The sequence below is a fragment of the Pseudorasbora parva genome, chromosome 25 (genome assembly GCF_024679245.1).
Source record: "Pseudorasbora parva isolate DD20220531a chromosome 25, ASM2467924v1, whole genome shotgun sequence".
Taxonomy (NCBI): domain Eukaryota; kingdom Metazoa; phylum Chordata; class Actinopteri; order Cypriniformes; family Gobionidae; genus Pseudorasbora; species Pseudorasbora parva.
The window spans coordinates 31,972,884-31,992,575 of NC_090196.1; the positions used below are offsets into that span (position 1 = coordinate 31,972,884).

General features: G+C 38.6%; 1 protein-coding gene across 1 annotated transcript in view; it reads left to right on the forward strand.

The window, feature by feature from the left end:
- The window catches only part of kcnq1.2 (potassium voltage-gated channel, KQT-like subfamily, member 1.2), a 228,019-nt gene that overhangs the window by 36,339 nt on the left and 171,988 nt on the right, over positions 1-19,692 (forward strand). The window contains exons 4-8 of the mRNA XM_067436799.1: positions 784-874; positions 4,189-4,315; positions 8,827-8,905; positions 9,026-9,122; positions 10,287-10,427. Coding sequence (XP_067292900.1) covers positions 784-874; positions 4,189-4,315; positions 8,827-8,905; positions 9,026-9,122; positions 10,287-10,427 — 535 coding nt within the window. The remainder of the gene's footprint in view (positions 1-783; positions 875-4,188; positions 4,316-8,826; positions 8,906-9,025; positions 9,123-10,286; positions 10,428-19,692) is intronic.

Here is a 19,692-nt window from a genome sequence, read left to right on the forward strand (position 1 = left end):
CAAGTGTATGCACACTATACTGTCCATGTCCAGAAAGGGAATAAAAACATCATCACAGTAGTCCATATGAGACATCAGTGGGTTAATTAGAGTCTCTTGAAGCAGAGAAAATACATTTGGGTCCAAAAATAACAAAAACTACGACTTTATTCAGCATTGTCTTCTCTTCCGGGTTTGTTTTCAAAACTCAAATAAAGATTTAAACAGTCATGAATCATTGAATCACGAATTAATTCATGATTTGGATTGGGTGTCAAACTGCTGAAATCATGTGACATTGGCGATCTCAATCATGGATCAATACGCTGATTCATAACCGTTTGAATCTTAATTTGAGGATTGAACACAAACCCGCAAGAGAAGACAATGCTGAATAAAGTCGTAGTTTTTGTTATTTTTGGACCCAAATGTATTTTCTCTGCTTCAAGAGACTCTAATTAACCCACTGATGTCTCATATGGACTACTGTGATGATGTTTTTATTCCCTTTCTGGACATGGACAGTATAGTGTGCATACACTTGCATACGCTCTCGGACTAAATATAAAATATCTTAAACTGTGTGTGAAGATGAACGGAGGTCTTACGGGTGAGGGGCGACAGGGAGCGACATTAATGACATCAATTTAATTTTTGGGTGAACTAACACTTTAATGTTGCCTACAGAATCAACAAATTCAGAGTATCTTAAAAATCAACCTCGAGCAATTTCGATGTGGATCAGATAAAGATGTGGTTTTGAATAATGTGTGTGTAACAGCAGATCTGACCTGTAATCCACAGGTTCCTCATGGTCCTAGTGTGTCTGATATTCAGCGTCCTGTCCACCATCGAGCAGTATGCAGACTTCGCCTCAGGATCTCTCTTCTGGATGGTGAGAGTTTCACAAGATATAAAAAAATAACAAAAAAAATCCCCCACTTTTTGTATATTTTACCGTGCCAAGTACTTGTTGTTTACAGCTACATTTATTTACATGAATTTCATAGGGTATTTGATGACATGTTTGGTACAACCAAATGTTTTTTCCTTTAGAAAACATGCTCAGATTAAGACAAATACTGCGTGCCCGTTTTTTTTACTATCCAGTAGGTGAATGCAGTACCGTTAACTCCCACTGGATGGCAATGTCATATCTCAGTTAAGCTGATGTTGGGTTCATGGACAGGTCTCGGAGGCTTGTCTTCCCAGGACCGCATTAAATAAGACTGATTTAGTAGTTTGGATTTGTGTCAGTACACACACACACACACACACACACACACACACACACACACACACACACACACACACACACACACACACACCTGTAGACACCTGCAGAGGGGCGGATCCCAGAGAAAACCCCGAGGCTTTGAACGCCATCCAGACACACTTCATCAAACCAGCACTGTCATCATTTAATGCGAGTTGCAATGCCTGGATGACAGATTTTGATGAGAGAAATCGAGTGAGTGTGTCTATTTAGACTGCGTGTGAGATAATGTCCAAAGATCCCTTAAAATATAAATTTTTAGGGTCGTCTAGATCCCAAAGTCTCCAGGCAGCCAATCCTAATGTCAATCACTACTGACACATTTGTGCCTATGCTTATTAAGGATATTAGTAGAAAATATGAACCACACTGTAAACATTTTTTGTTGTTTTTTGTTGGTTTAACTTAAAAAAGTAAGTAACCTGGTTGCCTTAACATGTTGAGTTTATTGAAATTAAAAATTTGAGTTGATACAATGAAGGAAATTGGTTTAATAAATAGAAACTCAAAATATTATTGTGTCTGAACCACATAAAAAAATGTGATAAATCATGAAAATAGCACAATTTGGCATGTTTCACTGCGTCATCAGAAATAAAACACACACAATTACCCAATATGATTACAAAATCTTTTAATAATATTTTAATAAAGGTTGTCGAATCTCAAAAAATGTTCATTGTATTAACTCAAAAGTTTTAAGGCAACCAGGTAACTTTTTTTCTAAATATTTTTTTACAGTGCATAAACTTTTATTGTATTTTTATTGTATATTGTACTATATATTTTATTTACATTAAATATTGTATTTTATACTAAATCATTTATTTTATAATATTTTATTTAATTCGATAATTTCTCATCAAATGATCTCCAAAAACAGAAACGTTGCCCCGTAAATGACACATCTCCACAATTCTATTACGTCTCCAGCTAAGACAACTATTTATTTTATTTTGTTAAAATAAACTTTTTTTATTTTATACTAAATCTGTTTTTTTTTATGTTTATTCTTTTCTAAACATTTCTCATCAAATGATCCAAACTGTTTATTTGATCAGGGTCCGTATTTAAAATTAATAATAATGATTATTTAATAGGGAGCCAGTGCTTAAAATAAATGAGTAAATCAATAAATGAGTAAAGCAATAATTGCAATCTAAATTGATAAAAGTGATTTAAAATTAATTAAAATTGTGTTAAAATCAAATAAATAAACAAGAAATAATACATATAATAATGCAGTACTACATCGACTAGAACAAAATATATAATAATGTTACTGAAACTAATTTTAGGTAATATAATTTGTGTATAAATTGAGTGTTTATAAAATATAGATGCCCTATAAATTTTAGGATGGGGGTTCCTCCTCACACAGGGATTATCATATTTGGGGGCCCATGGCACCTAAAAGATTAAAAAACCCTGCTAGACCTTTACTGCAAGACAAATAGTGACTCATTTGTGCCTGTTTTTATTAATCCGAAAGAATATTAGTAGAAAAGTTGACCCATAAACTCCATTATGTCTCCTGCCAACACGACTCATATTTTTGTTTATTTTTTATTTAATCTTATACTAAATTGTGTCTGTTTTTATTTCTAGCATTTAGAAATGCAATGTTGTTCCCTAAATGAGACTTAACTAAGAACTTCATTATGAATCCAGCTAAGACATTTACTTTAAAGGTGCAGTGTGTAGTATTTATGAGGATCTATTAACAGAAATGCAATATAATATACATAAACATATGTCTTCAGTGGTGTATAAAGACCTTACATAATGAACCGTTATGTTTTTATTATCTTAGAATGAGCCGTTTCTGTCTACACATAAACTGTGGGTCCCCTTACGGTGAAGTCGCCATTTTGCAGTCATGTTTCTACGGTAGCCCTAAAGGGACAAACTTCTCTACAGAGTCACTTCTCTGCTCTCTCTGACGACGTCATTTTTGTCATGTGACAGCCACCGTAGCTTCTCTAAGGGCTCCGAAAAGGAGTGGGGGGCAATTCACAACCTCACCGCTAAAAATAACACACGGCACCTTAAAATCATTTTTAAGTTGCTTTCGATAAAAGCGTCTGCTAAATGATTAAATGTAAATGCAATTTTGTTCTAATTTATTGTTTACTTTATTGTTTAATTAAATGTTTATTATTTATGAATTTGATTATATTTTATTTTAATATCACATCAAATGGCTCCACATTCATTTTATACCTCTAGACTTTTCCTGCATGCCAGTTATTGTCTCATTTGTGTCTGTTTTTATTACTCCTAAAGAATAATAGAAGAAGGGTTAACCCCTGAATGAGACACATTTGAGAACCCCAATTATGTCTCCAGCTAAGACTCCCACATTTCCTTTTAATTTATTGCTTATTTTATTTTATTAATTAATGTATTTCATTGTATTATTATTATTATTATTATTATTATTTGAATTTGTTATTATTTTATATAATTTTATTAAATGATCCGAGCTGCTCCTTATTCATAGCTCTAGACTCTTACTGGATGCCAGCCGTTTCTGTCCTGTTTTTATTTCTCCAAATTAATTTTAGTAGAAAGGCAAAGTTGTCCCCTAAATGTGACATAACAGCTCCATTATGTCTTCTGAGCTATGGAAAAACAACAGCTGAGCAATGAAATGATCTTTGTGTGTATATAGGCAGTTTGTGTGCTCCTGCTAGTAGACTCGTTATTGCTGGTGCTCTTCTGACTTAAGTAAGCAAACTGCAGTCAGGCCACCCAGATCTCCCCAGAAACCCCTGAGCCGTTCATGGTCCAACTATAATCAGAGGTCAGAGCGGAGCCCCGGATCAGTGTGTACGTAACCCCTCCGGCCCCGATCGCACCGCTCTGGGACTTTTTGTAGACACACATACTGTATGCATACAAAGATCCACCTGTTTGTTTCTGCTCCGCAGGAGATCGTGCTGGTGGTGTTTTTCGGGACGGAGTACGTGATCCGGCTGTGGTCGGCAGGCTGTCGGAGCAAATATGTGGGCATTAAAGGCCGTCTGCGGTTCATCAGGAAGCCCATCTCCATTATAGGTGTCTGTTTGAATGCATACTGCTTACTACAGTAGAAACGACACGCTGCAGACTCATTTTAAATATAGTATGTGAAGCTGAATGTTGTGACCCCGTTACATTGTACATGTTTCTTGAACACGCGATGCACATCACATGTCTGTAACAGCACATATACAACCCCAAATCAGAAAAAGTTAGGACAGTTTGGAAAACGCAAATAAAAAAAGAAAGTAGTGATTTCTAAATTTACTTTGACTTGTATTTCATTGCAGACAATATGAACACAACATATTTCATGTTTTGTCTGGTCAACTTCCTGTCATTTGTAAATATGCATCCTTTCCTGTCATTCAGACCTGCAACACATTTAAAAAAAAAATGGGACAGGAGCAATTTAGGGCTAGTAATGAGGTAAAAGGGTTAACTAATGATGTGATTTGAAACAGGTGATGTCAACAGGTGATTGAAATTATGATTTGGTACAAAAGCAGCATCCAAGAAAGATCTAATCCTTCAGGAGCAAAGATGGGCCGAGGATCGCCAGTTTACCAACAAATACGTGAGAAAATTATTGAAATGTTTAAAAACAATGTTCCTCAAAGAAAGATAGGAAGAGATTTGGATATTTTACATTCAACAGTGCATAACATAATTACAAGATTCAAGGAATCTGGAGGAATTTCAGTGCGTAAAGGACAAGGCTGCAAGCCTAAGCTGAACAACCGTGATCTCCAATCCCTCAGGCGGCACTGCATCAAGAATCGTCATTCATCTATAAGCGATATCACCACATGGGCTCAGGACTACTTTGGCAAACCTTTGTCAAGTACCACAATACGTAGTTACATCCACAAATGCCAGTTAAAACTGTACTGTGCCAAAAGAAAGCCTTATGTTAACAGTGTCCAGATGCGCTGCGACTTCTCTGGGCTCGGAGGCATCTGGGATGGACCATCACACAGTGGAAATGTGTACTGTGGTCAGACGAATCAGTATTTCAGGTATTTTTGGGGAGGAATGGACGCCGTGTGCTCCGGACCAAAGAAGAAAAGGATCATCCAGATTGTTACCAGCAGCAAGTCCAAAAGCCAGGGTCTGTCATGGTATGGGGTTGTGTCAGTGCCCTTGGCAAAGGTAACTTGCACTTCTGTGAAGGCACCATTAATGCTGAAAAGTACATTGAGATTTTGGAGCATAATATGCTGCCTTCAAGAAGATATCTTTTCCAGGGACGTCCATGCATATTTCAACAAGACAATGCAAAACCACATTCTGCACACATTACAAAGCCCTGGCTGCGGAGGAAGAGGGTACGGGTAGTTGACTGGCCTGCCTGCAGTCCCGACCTGTCTCCAATAGAGAATGTGTGGAGCATTTTGAAGCGCAAAATGCGACAACGAAGACCCCGTACTGTTGCCCACCTTAAGACTTGTTTGCAGGAAGAATGGGACAAAATTACACCTGAAACACTTCATCACTTGGTGTCTTCAGTCCCTAAACGTCTTTTAAGTGTTGTGAAAAGGAATGGCAACATTACAAAGTGGTAAATGCTTTACTGTCCCAACTTTTTTTGAAATGTGTTGCAGGTCTGAATGACAGGAAAGGATGCATATTTACAAATGGCATGAAGTTGACCAGACAAAACATGAAATATTTTGTGTTCATATTGTCTGCAATGAAATACAAGTCAAAGTAATTTTAGAAATCACTTTTTTATTTTATTTGCATATTCCATACTGTCCCAACTTTTTCTGATTTGGGGTTGTATGTGACGAAGAGACTGAGGCGTTCGGATCCATCTGGAGTATTTTATTAATACAGGAGAGACTGCAGAGGAGTGCAGACACACAGTTCAAACAGCATCAAATAAGGGAAATCCAAGAAACGTAGGTCAAACAGGCATAGGTCAGAGGCAGGCGGCTTAGGTGCAAAAACGATATCAGAGTCCAAGTCAAAAATACAAGAGCAACCACGAGAAATGAGCTAGAGACAGCGTGTAGGTAAATCAAGACTTCACAAATGAACAAAGAACATAGCAGTCCAGATAAAGGTGAGCTGAGGGTCCACAGGTGATAATGATGCAATGATAATGAGGTTAATCAGGAGAATGCAGTCCTAATACGCAGGAGAGAGGGATCTGGTGAAACCAGGAGGAGGCGCTGTTGAGCGTTCTGTGACAATATAATTACCGAAAAATGCGATATACAATACCTTGTTAAATAATGCGATATTCCATATGCGATACGATATTGCTATTAGTGTGTAAAATCTATTTAAATTATATATATTTTTTAATTATTTAAAAACTAAATTTGGTAGTGTGTAACAAGACACAAAACAGAACTGAAGGGATCACACTTTCAGTGAGGCGGCTTGTGCGCACGTTTCGGTGTGTGTGTGTGTCTGTGTGTCAGACAGCACAAGACTGCAAGGAGTTGTTTTTTCGCAAGTTATTGCATTTAATAACTCTTTTTAACATCAAACAAGTCACATAAATAACAGTCGTGTGCCCAGTCGATTTTCTGCTATATGCCGACCTAAAACATGCACTTTTCAAAATGTTAAAGTAGCCTATAAATCTTTCGGATATTGCGTGTCGTGGCGATATGCATATCGCGATATATCTTCTTCTTCTTCTTTCGGCTGTTCCCTTCAGGGGTCGCCACAGCGAATCATCTGCCTCCATCTATTTCTATCCTCTGTATCCTCTTCTCTCAGACCGACTACCTTCATGTCCTCCTTCACTACATCCATAAACCTCCTCTTTGGTCTTCCTCTTGACCTCCAGCTCTAACCTCAGCATCCTTTTACCGATGTATTCACTCTCCCTCCTCTGAACATGTCCAAACCATCTCAACCTGGCCTCTCTAACTTTGTCTCCAAAACATCTTACATGTGCTGTCCCTCTGATGTACTCATTCCTGATCCTATCCATCCTCGTCACTCCCAAAGAGAACCTCAACATCTTCAGCTCTGCTACCTCTAGCTCTTCCTCCTGTCTTTTCCTCAGTGCAACCGTCTCCAAACCATACAACCTCGCTTGTCTCACTACTGTCCTGTACACCTTTACTTTCATTCTTGCTGGTACACTTATCACACAACAGACCTGACACTTCTCCACCCATTCCAACCTGCCTGCACCCGCTTCTTTACCTCTTTTCCACACTCCCCATTGCTCTGGACTGTTGACCCTAAGTACTTAAAATCCTGCCCCTTCTTTACCTCTTCTCCCTGTAACCTCACGGTTCCCTCTCATTCAAACACATGTATTCTGTCTTGCTGCGACTAACCTTCATTCTTCTCCTCTCCAGAGCAAACCTCCACCTCTCTAGACTTTCCTCCACCTGCTCCCTGCTCTCACTACAGATCACAATGTCATCCGCTAACATCATAGTCCCTGGAGATTCCTGTCTGACCTCATCTGTCAGCCTGTCCATCACCACCGCAAACAAGAAGGGGCTCAGAGCCGATCCTTGATGCAGTCCCACCACAAATCGCGATATGCACATTTGCAATATTTCGATAATTTTGATATACTGCGCAGCCCTAGTACAAAACAAACAAACAGGGGCTCATATTACAAGAAAAGTGCACAAAACAACATTGGGTAATACAATATGTACTTTGCGAGCCAGAGTTAACAATACATTACAGTAAATAACCAGAGATATAAGCAATAAAGTAGGGTTAATATAGTGCACTGTAAATCCATTTTGTTCCTCCTCTATTATATGGTTAATATCCCAATGTTCAATAAAGAATAAAAAGGGACTCCAGACCCTCTTAAATTTGTCTTCTTTATCCTTAATAATGTAGGTTATCTTTTCCATTGCAATGCATGAAGATATTTCCCGTAACCATCGAGTTATAGTAGTCCTTTCTGTCTTTTTCCAATAAATGGCGATGAGCCGTTCGGCTTGCAGAATACACACGTCAATCAATACTTGAGTATACACTGTACATTATAATCTGGATTGTCTGCCATATTTTGTATTTTTTATCTGATATGTCTTCAATGTTGACAGTCAAATTAAAATAATAAACCAAGAAATTATTACAGTGTCGGTTCACTGCCCACACTGGAAATGTATCTCAATTTCAATATTTTTTTCATTTATTTAATTTTTAAAGATTTTGGTGTATGTCCAGTTAAATTACCATTTATTTGACTATAATTGAGATACTATAATAGTTTTTATTTTAATATTTTTTATTAACAAATATATATATTTTTAAAATTGTCATTTTTATTAGTTGTATTTTTTTTGTTTTAATTATTTTTGTACACATTAAGCTTAAATGTTTCCTGAAATAAAATAACATCTTTTTTTATTGTTTAGGTTTTAATATAATAAACTTTAATAACCCTGGTAACATCAGCAGTTTTTAAATAGATATTTCGTTTTTCTTTAACCATAATGTCACTATTTTAACTTCGCTGAAATGTCATATTTACAGACCTTAATCGCTACCGAGATTGTTTGTGATTTCAGAAAGCTCTGTGTATGAATGACCTCTTCTTGACACAGATCTGATCGTGGTCGTCGCTTCTGTCGTGGTTCTGAGCGTCGGCTCCAATGGGCAAGTGTTTGCCACATCCGCAATCAGGTACAGATACGACTAACACACACAGAAATATCATCACACACGTGTTTGATCAGGACAGCTGATGTTCACTGATGTTTATTGTAGTGTGTTGACTAATGTGTTGTGTCTGTGAACTTGCAGAGGGATCCGTTTCCTTCAGATATTGCGTATGTTGCATGTGGATCGTCAGGGTGGAACATGGAGGCTTCTGGGTTCAGTGGTTTTTATTCATCGACAGGTACGCTTGGTTTGCGCCATGACCATAATGCTCACGTTAATGCTTCACAGTACAGTGAAGCCCACTGATTTCATCAAACAGAGTTAATCAGCACACGTCCGGCGAAACCAACCTCAGATTTTCTCTCCAAATATGGTCTCAGGAATTCACATTACGATAATCTAAGCGGAGAGCTCCCGTTTCACTGATCTAAGGCTTCACATGTTAAATCCGACTGCTTCACACACATTTTCTCAATCCCTTCACCGTTGATGCAGGTCTTATGAAAGGGCTGAGGTTCTCAGTGGATTAGGCATGATTGGGCTAATTCATTCAGCTCACCGTGTGCCTTCACATTTCAGGACGTTTTGCCTTTTTAGGTGCTTTTATACTCCATGGCATACGCCACGTCTCAAAATGAGCAATGAGCACACACACCATACACTGTGCAACTAATCAGCGTTCTTATTAGTCATGCATGTATATATTTCACTATAAATGTACCAAAAAATCTATACAAGTTTGGTTACAGTTAATTGTCAGGTGTCTTTGTTACTCTGTTATATGATATTAAGAAACTACATGTTCTTATTATATAGAGTTTGGTTTAGGGTTGTTGCATGAAATTATGCAATATGTTATTACTGTAGTAACTACATGTAACATATGTAACAATGACAAATAAAGTGTTACACAAAGATTTTGATTCTTCGTGGACAGAAAAATAAATAAATCAATTGTATGCATGATGTGTATATATATATATATATATATATATATATATATATATATATATATATATATATATATATATATGCACATGCATAACCCCACAAGTTAATCTAAAAATATTACCTTTATTTGTTTGTTTGTTCATTAATTTTTCATAATTTTTCTTTCATTTATATATTTTTATTAAACTTTTTTTTTGTTAATAGCATGGAGTTTATGTGGCATCATATTAATTCATAGATTACATGGATCGTATTTAAAGTTTAAAATAGTAATTTTTCACACCACAGGACTATGAAAGGAAATTTGCAAAAATGAATGGTAACATCTAAGATCTTAGCACGTTCCTAAAAAAATTGCGTAATGCTAAATTCCGCACCTTATTTATTAACATTTCTGTGTATGTTTTAACATTAAAAACTTGATATTGAAAACATTTTTCCCCCGTTTCAGGAGCTGATCACCACACTGTACATCGGGTTCCTGGGGCTGATCTTCTCCTCGTATTTTGTGTATCTGGCCGAGAAGGACGCAGTAGACGAGGAGGGGAAGACGGGTTTTTCCAGCTACGCTGATGCTCTGTGGTGGGGCGTGGTGAGTTCATTCTTCAGCAGAAACTGGAGTTACTGGAGCTGACAAGCAGAGATAAGACCAGCGCCAGCTGCATAAACATATGCATAGTCATATTGTGTCTAAAGAATTAGGGATGTAGTTCTGTTAAGGTGTTTATCTGACACATTTTTTTTCCCAATAAAGGCAAACTAAAGGGGTAACTTCGGATTTAATTTAAACCTTTCATGACTTAAAAAAGTTATGACCAGTCTTGAAGAAAACAATTAGATGACTAACTTGTAAGACTAGTCGAAGCAGTTTATGCAACCGGCCACAGACTAGACTAGTTTCCATTCTAAGTAAATCTTATTCGGAAAGCTATTCTGTCTTTTCGGTAAGGCACATGAATCAAGACCATCACATAAATCATTTTAGTTGTCTTCCATGAATCATCTGAGTAGTTCACCATTAAGTGGGTTTGTGGTTTTTATATAATTAAAATCTTGCCCTCTGGAGATCTGGCATTATCTGTCTAATCAGCAGGTCATTTCATCATGAAGTTTCTTGTCTGTTGAACAGAAGCGCTTTCGGAAGATCGCAGTAGATAACATCTCTTTTCAAAGTTGAATGCATCTCAAGTATTTTTATTGCATTTTCCTGCTTTCTCCACCATCTGTCATAATTCATTGTGGGATTGCATTCTCCGTGAAGGATACACACTCTTAACCCTATGGCGGTTTGATAGAGTGTAGTTTTTACTTCATTGGAATGATATGAAACTTGGTAAAGGGTTTGACACTTGCAGTGTGAACACAAAAAGGTTAAATGGTCCTGGAAGAAATAGTCACTTGTATTGTTTGCAGTCAAAAATGAGCACATTAGAAATGAGTGAGAGACTGATTTCATCTAGTGGAAGTGTTTGGTATTGCGCCCAAACAAAATCAGACTGAAAGCTCATTTTTTGAGATATAAACCTCAAATTTGGAGCACAACTTTAGATTTATGGCTTTGATTTACTCACAATTTTAGAGTTCAACATGGTTTGGAAAGTATTAGTGATAAATTGTAGATTTTTTTCAAAACATTGTGTCTGCGATTATGGAAAGTGAACGTGTTGCCATCAGTACATCTGTGGCATTGAAATGTTCACATTTGTGACTCGACTGGAAACATCTGCTCGGATCGATTGGTCACTGCAGTGTGTGTTAGTTAGTCTCGTCAGATGAGCTGCTGTAGCGGGATGAGATCTTCAAATTGTCCCACATACTTTAGAAAGTAAGTGCAGAACCGGACATGATAAAGTTTTAGATCCTGTACAAGATTAGCATAATCCCCTTCAGACTCTGTTCTTTTTTTGGACTAGTTGAGCCTTGACCCAAAACCTTCTTTTCAGTCCTTTTCGGTCCTCCAGAGTCCCCGGAGCGGACTCTGGAGGGAGTGGAGCGGGTTCATGAGGCTGCGGAGCGGGCTCTGGAGGCAGCGGAGTGGGCTTTAGGCAGCCTTGGTGCGGCTCTGGGAGCAGCGGAGCGGACTCTGGAGGCAGCGGAGTGGGCTTTAGGCAGGACTAAAGGAGCGCTGGGGCGGACTCTCGGAGCGCTGGGGCGGACTCTTGGAGCGCTGGGGCGGACTCTCGGAGTGCTGGGGCGGGCTCAGTCCCGAAGTCAATGAGCTAGCCCTCCTCTGGCTCAGGGGTGGTGGCGGTGCTCTGGATGGGCGGTGCGGCCCTTCTGCGGGCCCTCATCGGCCTCCTTGACCGCCTGACTGGCACGACTTCGTCGGCGGACGGTCCCCTGGAGGGGCAGGTGGAGGATCCCGGCGGGTGGCGAACCGGCCTGGCTGCGAGTGCTGCTGAGGGGTCTGGATGAGGAAGACACTCATTCTCCTCTATCTCGAATTTGGAACCATTTAAGAACAGGATCAAATTGATAGTTTCGACCAGGGAATAGGAACAAGGGGCTTCTCGGAACGGGAAAGTGTCCTCATCCAGACCCATCATTAACACCGCGTTAAGAGGGGCATCTGGCCAGTTCACCAGATGTACGAGCTCAGTGAATTTCTCCACATACCTCTCCAGCGGCCGCCCGCAGTGCTGGAGTCCCCACAGGCGCCTCTCTGCTGCAGGGTCCATGGCTGGGGACTCGGGAGAAGTGGGCATCAGGAATTCACCTTTTGCACAGGAAGTCTGGTTAGTGGGTCCGGTCTTCTGTTACGGGTTGTTGTCCCAAGGAAGGAGATACCAAGACTTCCAAACTCAAAGACTCTTTATTAACGATATACTTGACTTCACCAGAAACATAGAACACTTGCAAAACATGAACAACAACAACGTATGTATAACGGAGACTGGACAAGGAAGGAATGAACATGAGGGAACTAAATAGACAGGGCTAACGAGGGGGACAGGTGGAACAGAATGATGATACACAGCTGACATTACTTAACAGACGCGGGAGCTGAACTGAGGCGGGAAACTGAAACAAAGGAACGTGACAAAACAGAAAACCAGGAAGTACAGGGAAAAAACACAGGAGACGATGACATGACTTGTGACAGGTTTATGTGAAGTTCACTTAAATTAAAAGTTATTCTTTTTTTAAAGCCTGATAAAAGTTGCAATTGATATATCTTTCAATTATACTGTAGTGTCGAATGTCTATAACTAATTTTTCATAGAGACATCAGTAATGTCTACAATAGTATCAGTAATGCTGGAGTTCATAAAAAGACATTACAACACAGTTATAATATACTGTCTTTAAGATGTTTCTACATTAATTTGGAGAGTTTGGACAGTTGCAATAAATATATATATATATTTATTTTTTTATTTTTTTATCTATTGACTAGGCATTGACTGACTTATCCAACTAAAAGCATGGGCGCATTTGACTGACAGCTTTAGCAGCCAGTAACGCGCTCCCTTCCTATCATGTGTCCTCAGAGAGCCTGTGATTGAAGGAGAGAGACCTGGGAGGGTTTAATATGACCGGAACAGTCCACAGTACAGGGGAGATTGTCAAAATAATGATTATAATCGCTATTTCATTGAAAATGGACATGATTGATTACTCTAACGCAAAAGGCTCATGCAAACAACGGAGAAGTTTTAGTTTTTTCCCCTTTTTTTTCTTCTTCGATGTTTTGGATTAAAAAGTGGGATGCATTTTGAAGAGTGGACTCTTACACGGACATGTATGCTGTTGTTTCGTGGATTCGTCCGATCTGATCTGCACAATAGGAGATGAAAGATGAGTACCGCGTTTATTATGCTAATGTAAAAATAGCTAGTGCTTCAGCATTTCATTTAACCCTTTTCTCTCATGTGTATTTACTGCAAAAACGAGTTCAGAACATGAATCTGGAGTGTTTTAGCTTTCAAGTGATGCATAGTTTGTGATAGTTGATTGAACAGTTTGTATAAAACAAAAGTAATTATAAGTAGAGACACGCCCATTTGCGTCAACCGCCCCGCCCATGATCCGGTGCGGATTTTGTGGTTATTGGTACAAAATTGGTCCTTAGGGTACAATTATACCACTGTTTTCCTCAGTTCGGTCCTAGTGAGCCGCTGTCCTGCAGAGTTTGGTTCCAACTCTGACATCTTTAGAAGCTCTTTTTGAGAATTAACAGGTTTAGCTTTTGATGTTTTATTGAAAAAGTTTGCTCACCATTATGGAGATCAGTGTTTTCTTTAGGTGGGCAGTTTGACTTGGAAGTAAGTTTGTGGTTTTTGTTACAGTGTAACCAAAACACATAATTGCTCAAAACAAAAGAAGCTAAACAAACTGTATCAGGAAGAATATTGTTTGACTAAACTCATCACTAAATAATAATCACCAACAATACTTGCTTGTTACAGATCAGATGTTTTAAATATTGATTTTTAAAAACATTTGTAAATGGGGAAATGTATAGACACACAGAGTATCAAGAATCAGTATATGAGTCTCAACAATGGTGACATACTTAAAGGTACAGTTATATTTTTTTGTTCCCCAAGGAACAAAATTGTACCTCAACTATACTTTTTTTTTCTGGGAGTGTAGATTTGAGCCAGAGTGAGGTATCATATAAAGAGTAATTATACGGCCTACCTGAATTCATGTCAGGTGCGTACCTTAAAGGTAGAAAAGGTAGGAATTGGTTAAAAAACTTTTTTTTTCCAAGCTTGTTTAAACTTTCTTTATATATCAATACATAATTAAAATGTAAGTACTCTGAAAAAGAAAGTATAAAAATTGAGTGTCTGTAGACCTCTCACGACTGTTTTAAAGACTGCTCATTATTTCCATCCACTCCACCTTCTCCTTTCTGGGCTCTTTCCAAAGCCACACCCCCAAAACACATGAACGCGCTACACCGGCCGCTCAGCTGGAAGAGCATTATTGACCTGAGAGGAGCGGTGTGCATGTAGTGACATCATGTCAGAATCACATGTAATAAAACATCTGACTTTATCAGTATGAATATAAACAAATAAGATGTCTTTTAGTACTCACTGTCAAGCTAGAATGGTAAAGTTTAAAATATATTTTTGTTTGATTTTATAAGGCAAAGAAAACCGGTAGCATCATGTTTTTTTCAATAACATCAGTTATACTGTGATGAAGATGAATTTCAGGTAAGATTCATAACATATACTGTGTTTTGCATGTAAGAGTTTCCATGATGAAAGCATTGTTGATTAGCAGAGCTAAAGCTAACTTAGCTCTACAAATAGTTCCTGGATGCGGTGTACTAGCTTTTACACAGGCATTTAGTTATCTAAAGTTAATTTTGCGAAATTCAACACAACAGCAATCAACTTGAGCTAAACATTGAGTATTTATCATCTCTACTAATGGCTAAGTGTATAACATTGTAACTTTATGCTAAGTAATGGTATTAGCTATATTAGGCAGCTTCATGTTCTCTTGATACATGCTTCATGGAAACATAAACCAAACAAATGTATAATCAAAATGAAAGATGACCTGTCCAGCAGAAATACAGCCAGCAATGAGTCGTTTTTCAGGTCCCTCAGTTCTCACCATCGTTGAAAAGCCACGCAGATATTTACTCGCGTTTGATTTCTTTGTTTATCCAAAGACTTTCTGTGCATTGCCTTTTCTCGTACGGTCTTCCTTTTTTTGCATTGTTTGCCTTCGCTGACTGTAAAACCCTGCACTGTGAGTTTTGAATGCTCTTTCTCTGCCATTATTTTGCCTAGGTTTCTTGCCTCTTGAACTACTCAAATCAAACGAGCGTGCGCATGTGGGCAGATCCTGTAGCGAAAGCGGTGGTCGCCATGGTAGCGAGAGAGAGTGACAGTCGCCCCAGCCAATCATTTGTTTCGTCCCGAATGAAAATAATGAGCGGTATTTATTGCAGATTAAAAAGTCTAGAGTCACTCGGTTTTTATACTCTCCTTTTCAGAGAACTTACATTTTAATCATGTATTGACATATAAAGAAAGTTTAAACAAATTTGGACAAAAGTGTTTTAGATCAGTCCGTCCTACCCCACCTTTAAAATGATGCCTACTTAGGGACTTTACTCAGTTTCGGAGCAGAGCCTCCGTTTGGTTTGTTCATGGGTGTTATATGGCAATGTTAGATGAACAGTAATGGCTTAAATAGCTGGGGAGGTCTGGTGAGTTTCGAGGTCTTGCTTTGGGACGGTGAGAATGTTTATACCCACAACAGAGACTCGAGGCTCTAGAATGGGTGCGATTTTCTTTGTTCTGTCACATTACAAACCACACAAGAAAAGGGTGTCGTAAAACATCCAGCTCCAAATCAACCCACTCGAAAGGCTGTTGGAATCGGCCCTGGATGAGGTTTCCATTGCAGTTAATTAAAAAGCTGAATTTAGCGTGAACCGTAATGAGAAACCAATCGTACGGGGGAATCCGAGAGCTACAAAAGCTTGGCCAATGTCCCTTTCACCTCTCGCTCAAGAGCTTTCTCCTCCGTGCCGTAAAGTGTCGGATCCGTTAATTAAACCTTTAATTGCAGAGGCTGTTCCTCTCGGGGAAGAGGGTCAGAAAGCGTATGGCCACCCGTTGGCCCTCGAATCCGGGACAAAAGCCATTGTTTGTATGGAGGAGGTGGCATTGAGAAACCCTCGATGGGGGTGGACTCGCTTTTGTCTCTGTGAAGTCTACAAAACTTCAGATTGAAGGGAGGAATTACAGATGGAATCAACTTGAACTTGGAAAGGAAAAAATATTTGAAGAACATTGTTAGCTTACACTCTTATAAAGAGAATCCTTCGTTCCGTCGGGCACTTCATGGAGCCTTTTAGGGGTTCCCATCAGTTTATGGATTTAGCTTGAATACATTAGTTTTTGATTGTAATTAAGTGTCATGCATTGAACAGCTCGTAAAACCTAAAAACCCTTTTTTCAGCAGCGCTGGTTCCAGAGGAAATTTTTTCGTTCATTTCTCCCATAGGGATTTTCAAAAAGTCTTCTACCATGAACTAAACCAAGCATGTACGAGGTGAATCACAACATTTGATTTGAAGCAAACATTTTTTTAGAAAAGGTTACACAAAACTGTGTATTTTAGTGAGGGAAAGAACTTCACAAGAAGCACAGAACAATCAAATTATATACTACGGATAAATATAAAACTGGTCATTTACAAGAGTGTGTGTGTGTGTGTGTGTGTGTGTGTGTGTGTGTGTGTGTGTGTGTGTGTGTGTGTGTGTGTGTGTGTGTGTGTGTGTGTGTGTGTGTGTGTGTGTGTGTGTGTGTGTGTGTGTGTAAAAACTAGGGATGTACGATATATGTGAAACGTGTCCAGTATATTAAAGCTGATAAATATGTCCTTCCTTTAATAATTACCGTAAAGTAAGGGTATAATGCTATAAAATGAGTAGTTTGAGAATTTGAGCAGTGTTTGAGACATTGAGGTCTCTTCTGAAACTCTCGAGGAGACACATGTGAGATCACTGTGGACTTTTTCTCAGAAGAAATGCAAGCAGACCGTTCTCTTATTGTGTAAGTGAAACAATCGAGACATTAAAGCAATCTTTATTTTTCCGTTTGGTTTCTCGTCTGTGTTTGTCTTCTCTGGAGTTGCAGGTGCAGAGCACAGCTGGCGCGACACATCCAGAGCCGTATGATGAAACGACATGAATCATAACCGCTCTCGCCAGACGCTCAGCTCCTCGCTAACTTTAACAAAGCTGCTGCTGTTTCCTCTGGCCTCGCGGTTTCTTTCAAGAAAGGAGATGTGCATAATGAAAGTTTTCAAATGTTTTTTAAGTTTGGAGAAGCTTAAAAGATGTAGTTTAACAGATTTAAATATTAAAGACTAGCAGTCAAGAGTTTGTACACACTTTACTATGAACTGAGTATCTAAAGTCTTTACAGTGAGCTTCCATTCAGCATTAGTGAACTTCATTTGGTTAGCATGAAAAATTAAGAGAGCACTGATTTTTCAATATTAAGTGGTGTCTTAATTTTTTTCAGAGCTGTATATAACATTCAATAATGGATGTTTACATTATAAATGCTAAGCAGGTGTAGCTATTAGCGCCATATAAAATGCTAAATATTACATCATTATATGACTGAAATCCAAACTGTTTACATCTACTTTAGACATAACCAACCATGTTATTGGGATACTCGCTAATGTTTGACATTATTTTGTGTGAGTTTCCACTCAAGTGTAAGAAGACGTGAAAGAGAGCTCAGTTTAGTGTCCGCATGCTGTCTGAGACGCGGCTTTCTGAGCGCACGCTTCGGATGTGTGCACAAAACTTTCCACACAGCGCGCGAGTAAAGAAAAGAATGTAAATTCATCTTGAATATCGCAAAGAGTTAAACTTTTGTGAATATGCAGCGCCTGTCCGAGCATTGCTCACGTTCATGCATTGTTAGAATGCATAAAAATTTTACCGGCAAAATGGCAAGTTACATTGTTTTATATAATCGCCAACGCCAATTTTTACTGGCATTTGACGCTTGAGAGTGTTAGATTAAGGCCCTTGATTTTAATAAATGAATCTCAGCTGACATTAAAGGATTAGTTCACTTCAGAATTAATATTTGCTGATAATTTACTCACCCCATGTCATCCAAGAAGTTAATATCTTTCTTTCTTCAGTCAAAAATAAATAAATTATGGGTTTACCAATGGGTTGAAGGTCTTATTTCCAGTTTCAATGCAGCTTCAAAGAGCTCGACATGATCCCAGACGAGGAATAAGAGTCTTATCTAGCAAAACCATTGGTCACTTTCTAAAAACATATCAACATTACTATACTTTTTAAACACCAATGTTTGTCTTGAGCTGTTCTGTGATGCGCCACGTATTACGTAATCACGTAGGAAAGGTCACCCGTGACAAAAATTATCAGGAAATGTTTATTCTGAAGTGATCTAATCCAAGAAGTAATCTAATATCAATTAACAATGAGCAATAATTTTGTTAAGGTATTTATTTATGCATTGACTTTAACTCTTATTGTAAAGTGTCATTATCTGAGATAAATATTATTAACAACAATTATAAATTGTAAATAGAATAAATAGTGGAGTAAATGTGTCCAAACTTTTAGCATATTTACAATTATAAAACAAATTATAAAAAGTAGCTATATTTCTCACATTGCTCTTAAACATGTCAGAAATGATATATCTTAATTAAAAAAGAAGAAGAGCAGTGTGCAGATAAATTTAGCAAGATTAAAGACAAGAAGGGAAAAAAACTAGAGCTGTAATCGCAGCCCACACACACGCAAGCACACACACACACACACACACACACACACACTGAGATGTTAGCTTTGGTTTTGCCACACACGTAGAGCATCGACTGAACTCTGTGACTCAATAACTCGACGTGAATCGGTTGGTTGGAGAATATTAGGGGTCCTGAAGTCACACACAAACACACACAGTCTGGGGCGCCACCCATGGCACTTGAATCCTGGTGACTGTGGACTCCCTCTTGCCGTGGCCTTTGTGGTCTTTTGGATGTTCAGTGGTGGGATTAAACTCTCTCGCCACCCAGAGCACTTGTTTGACGCCTCGTCCTACTTTAGCTCTTTTTGTCTGTCTTGAATGGAAAGACTGCAAACACACCTCGTCACCAGAAAGCCCTCTCAAATGGACGGCACTTTCACGCGCTGCTACAGGCGTGTTTGTTTTCCTGCGTTAGCTGAAACCCGACGTTTTGTGCAGGATTAGGGAAAAAGCGAACCGAGCGTGAACTTCAATAGACGCCTTAGAAAATGGACTTGGATGTCCTTTAATTTGACACGTCTGACGTTTCCATGTGTTGTGTATTTGGTGCTTCCAAAATGTAAATAA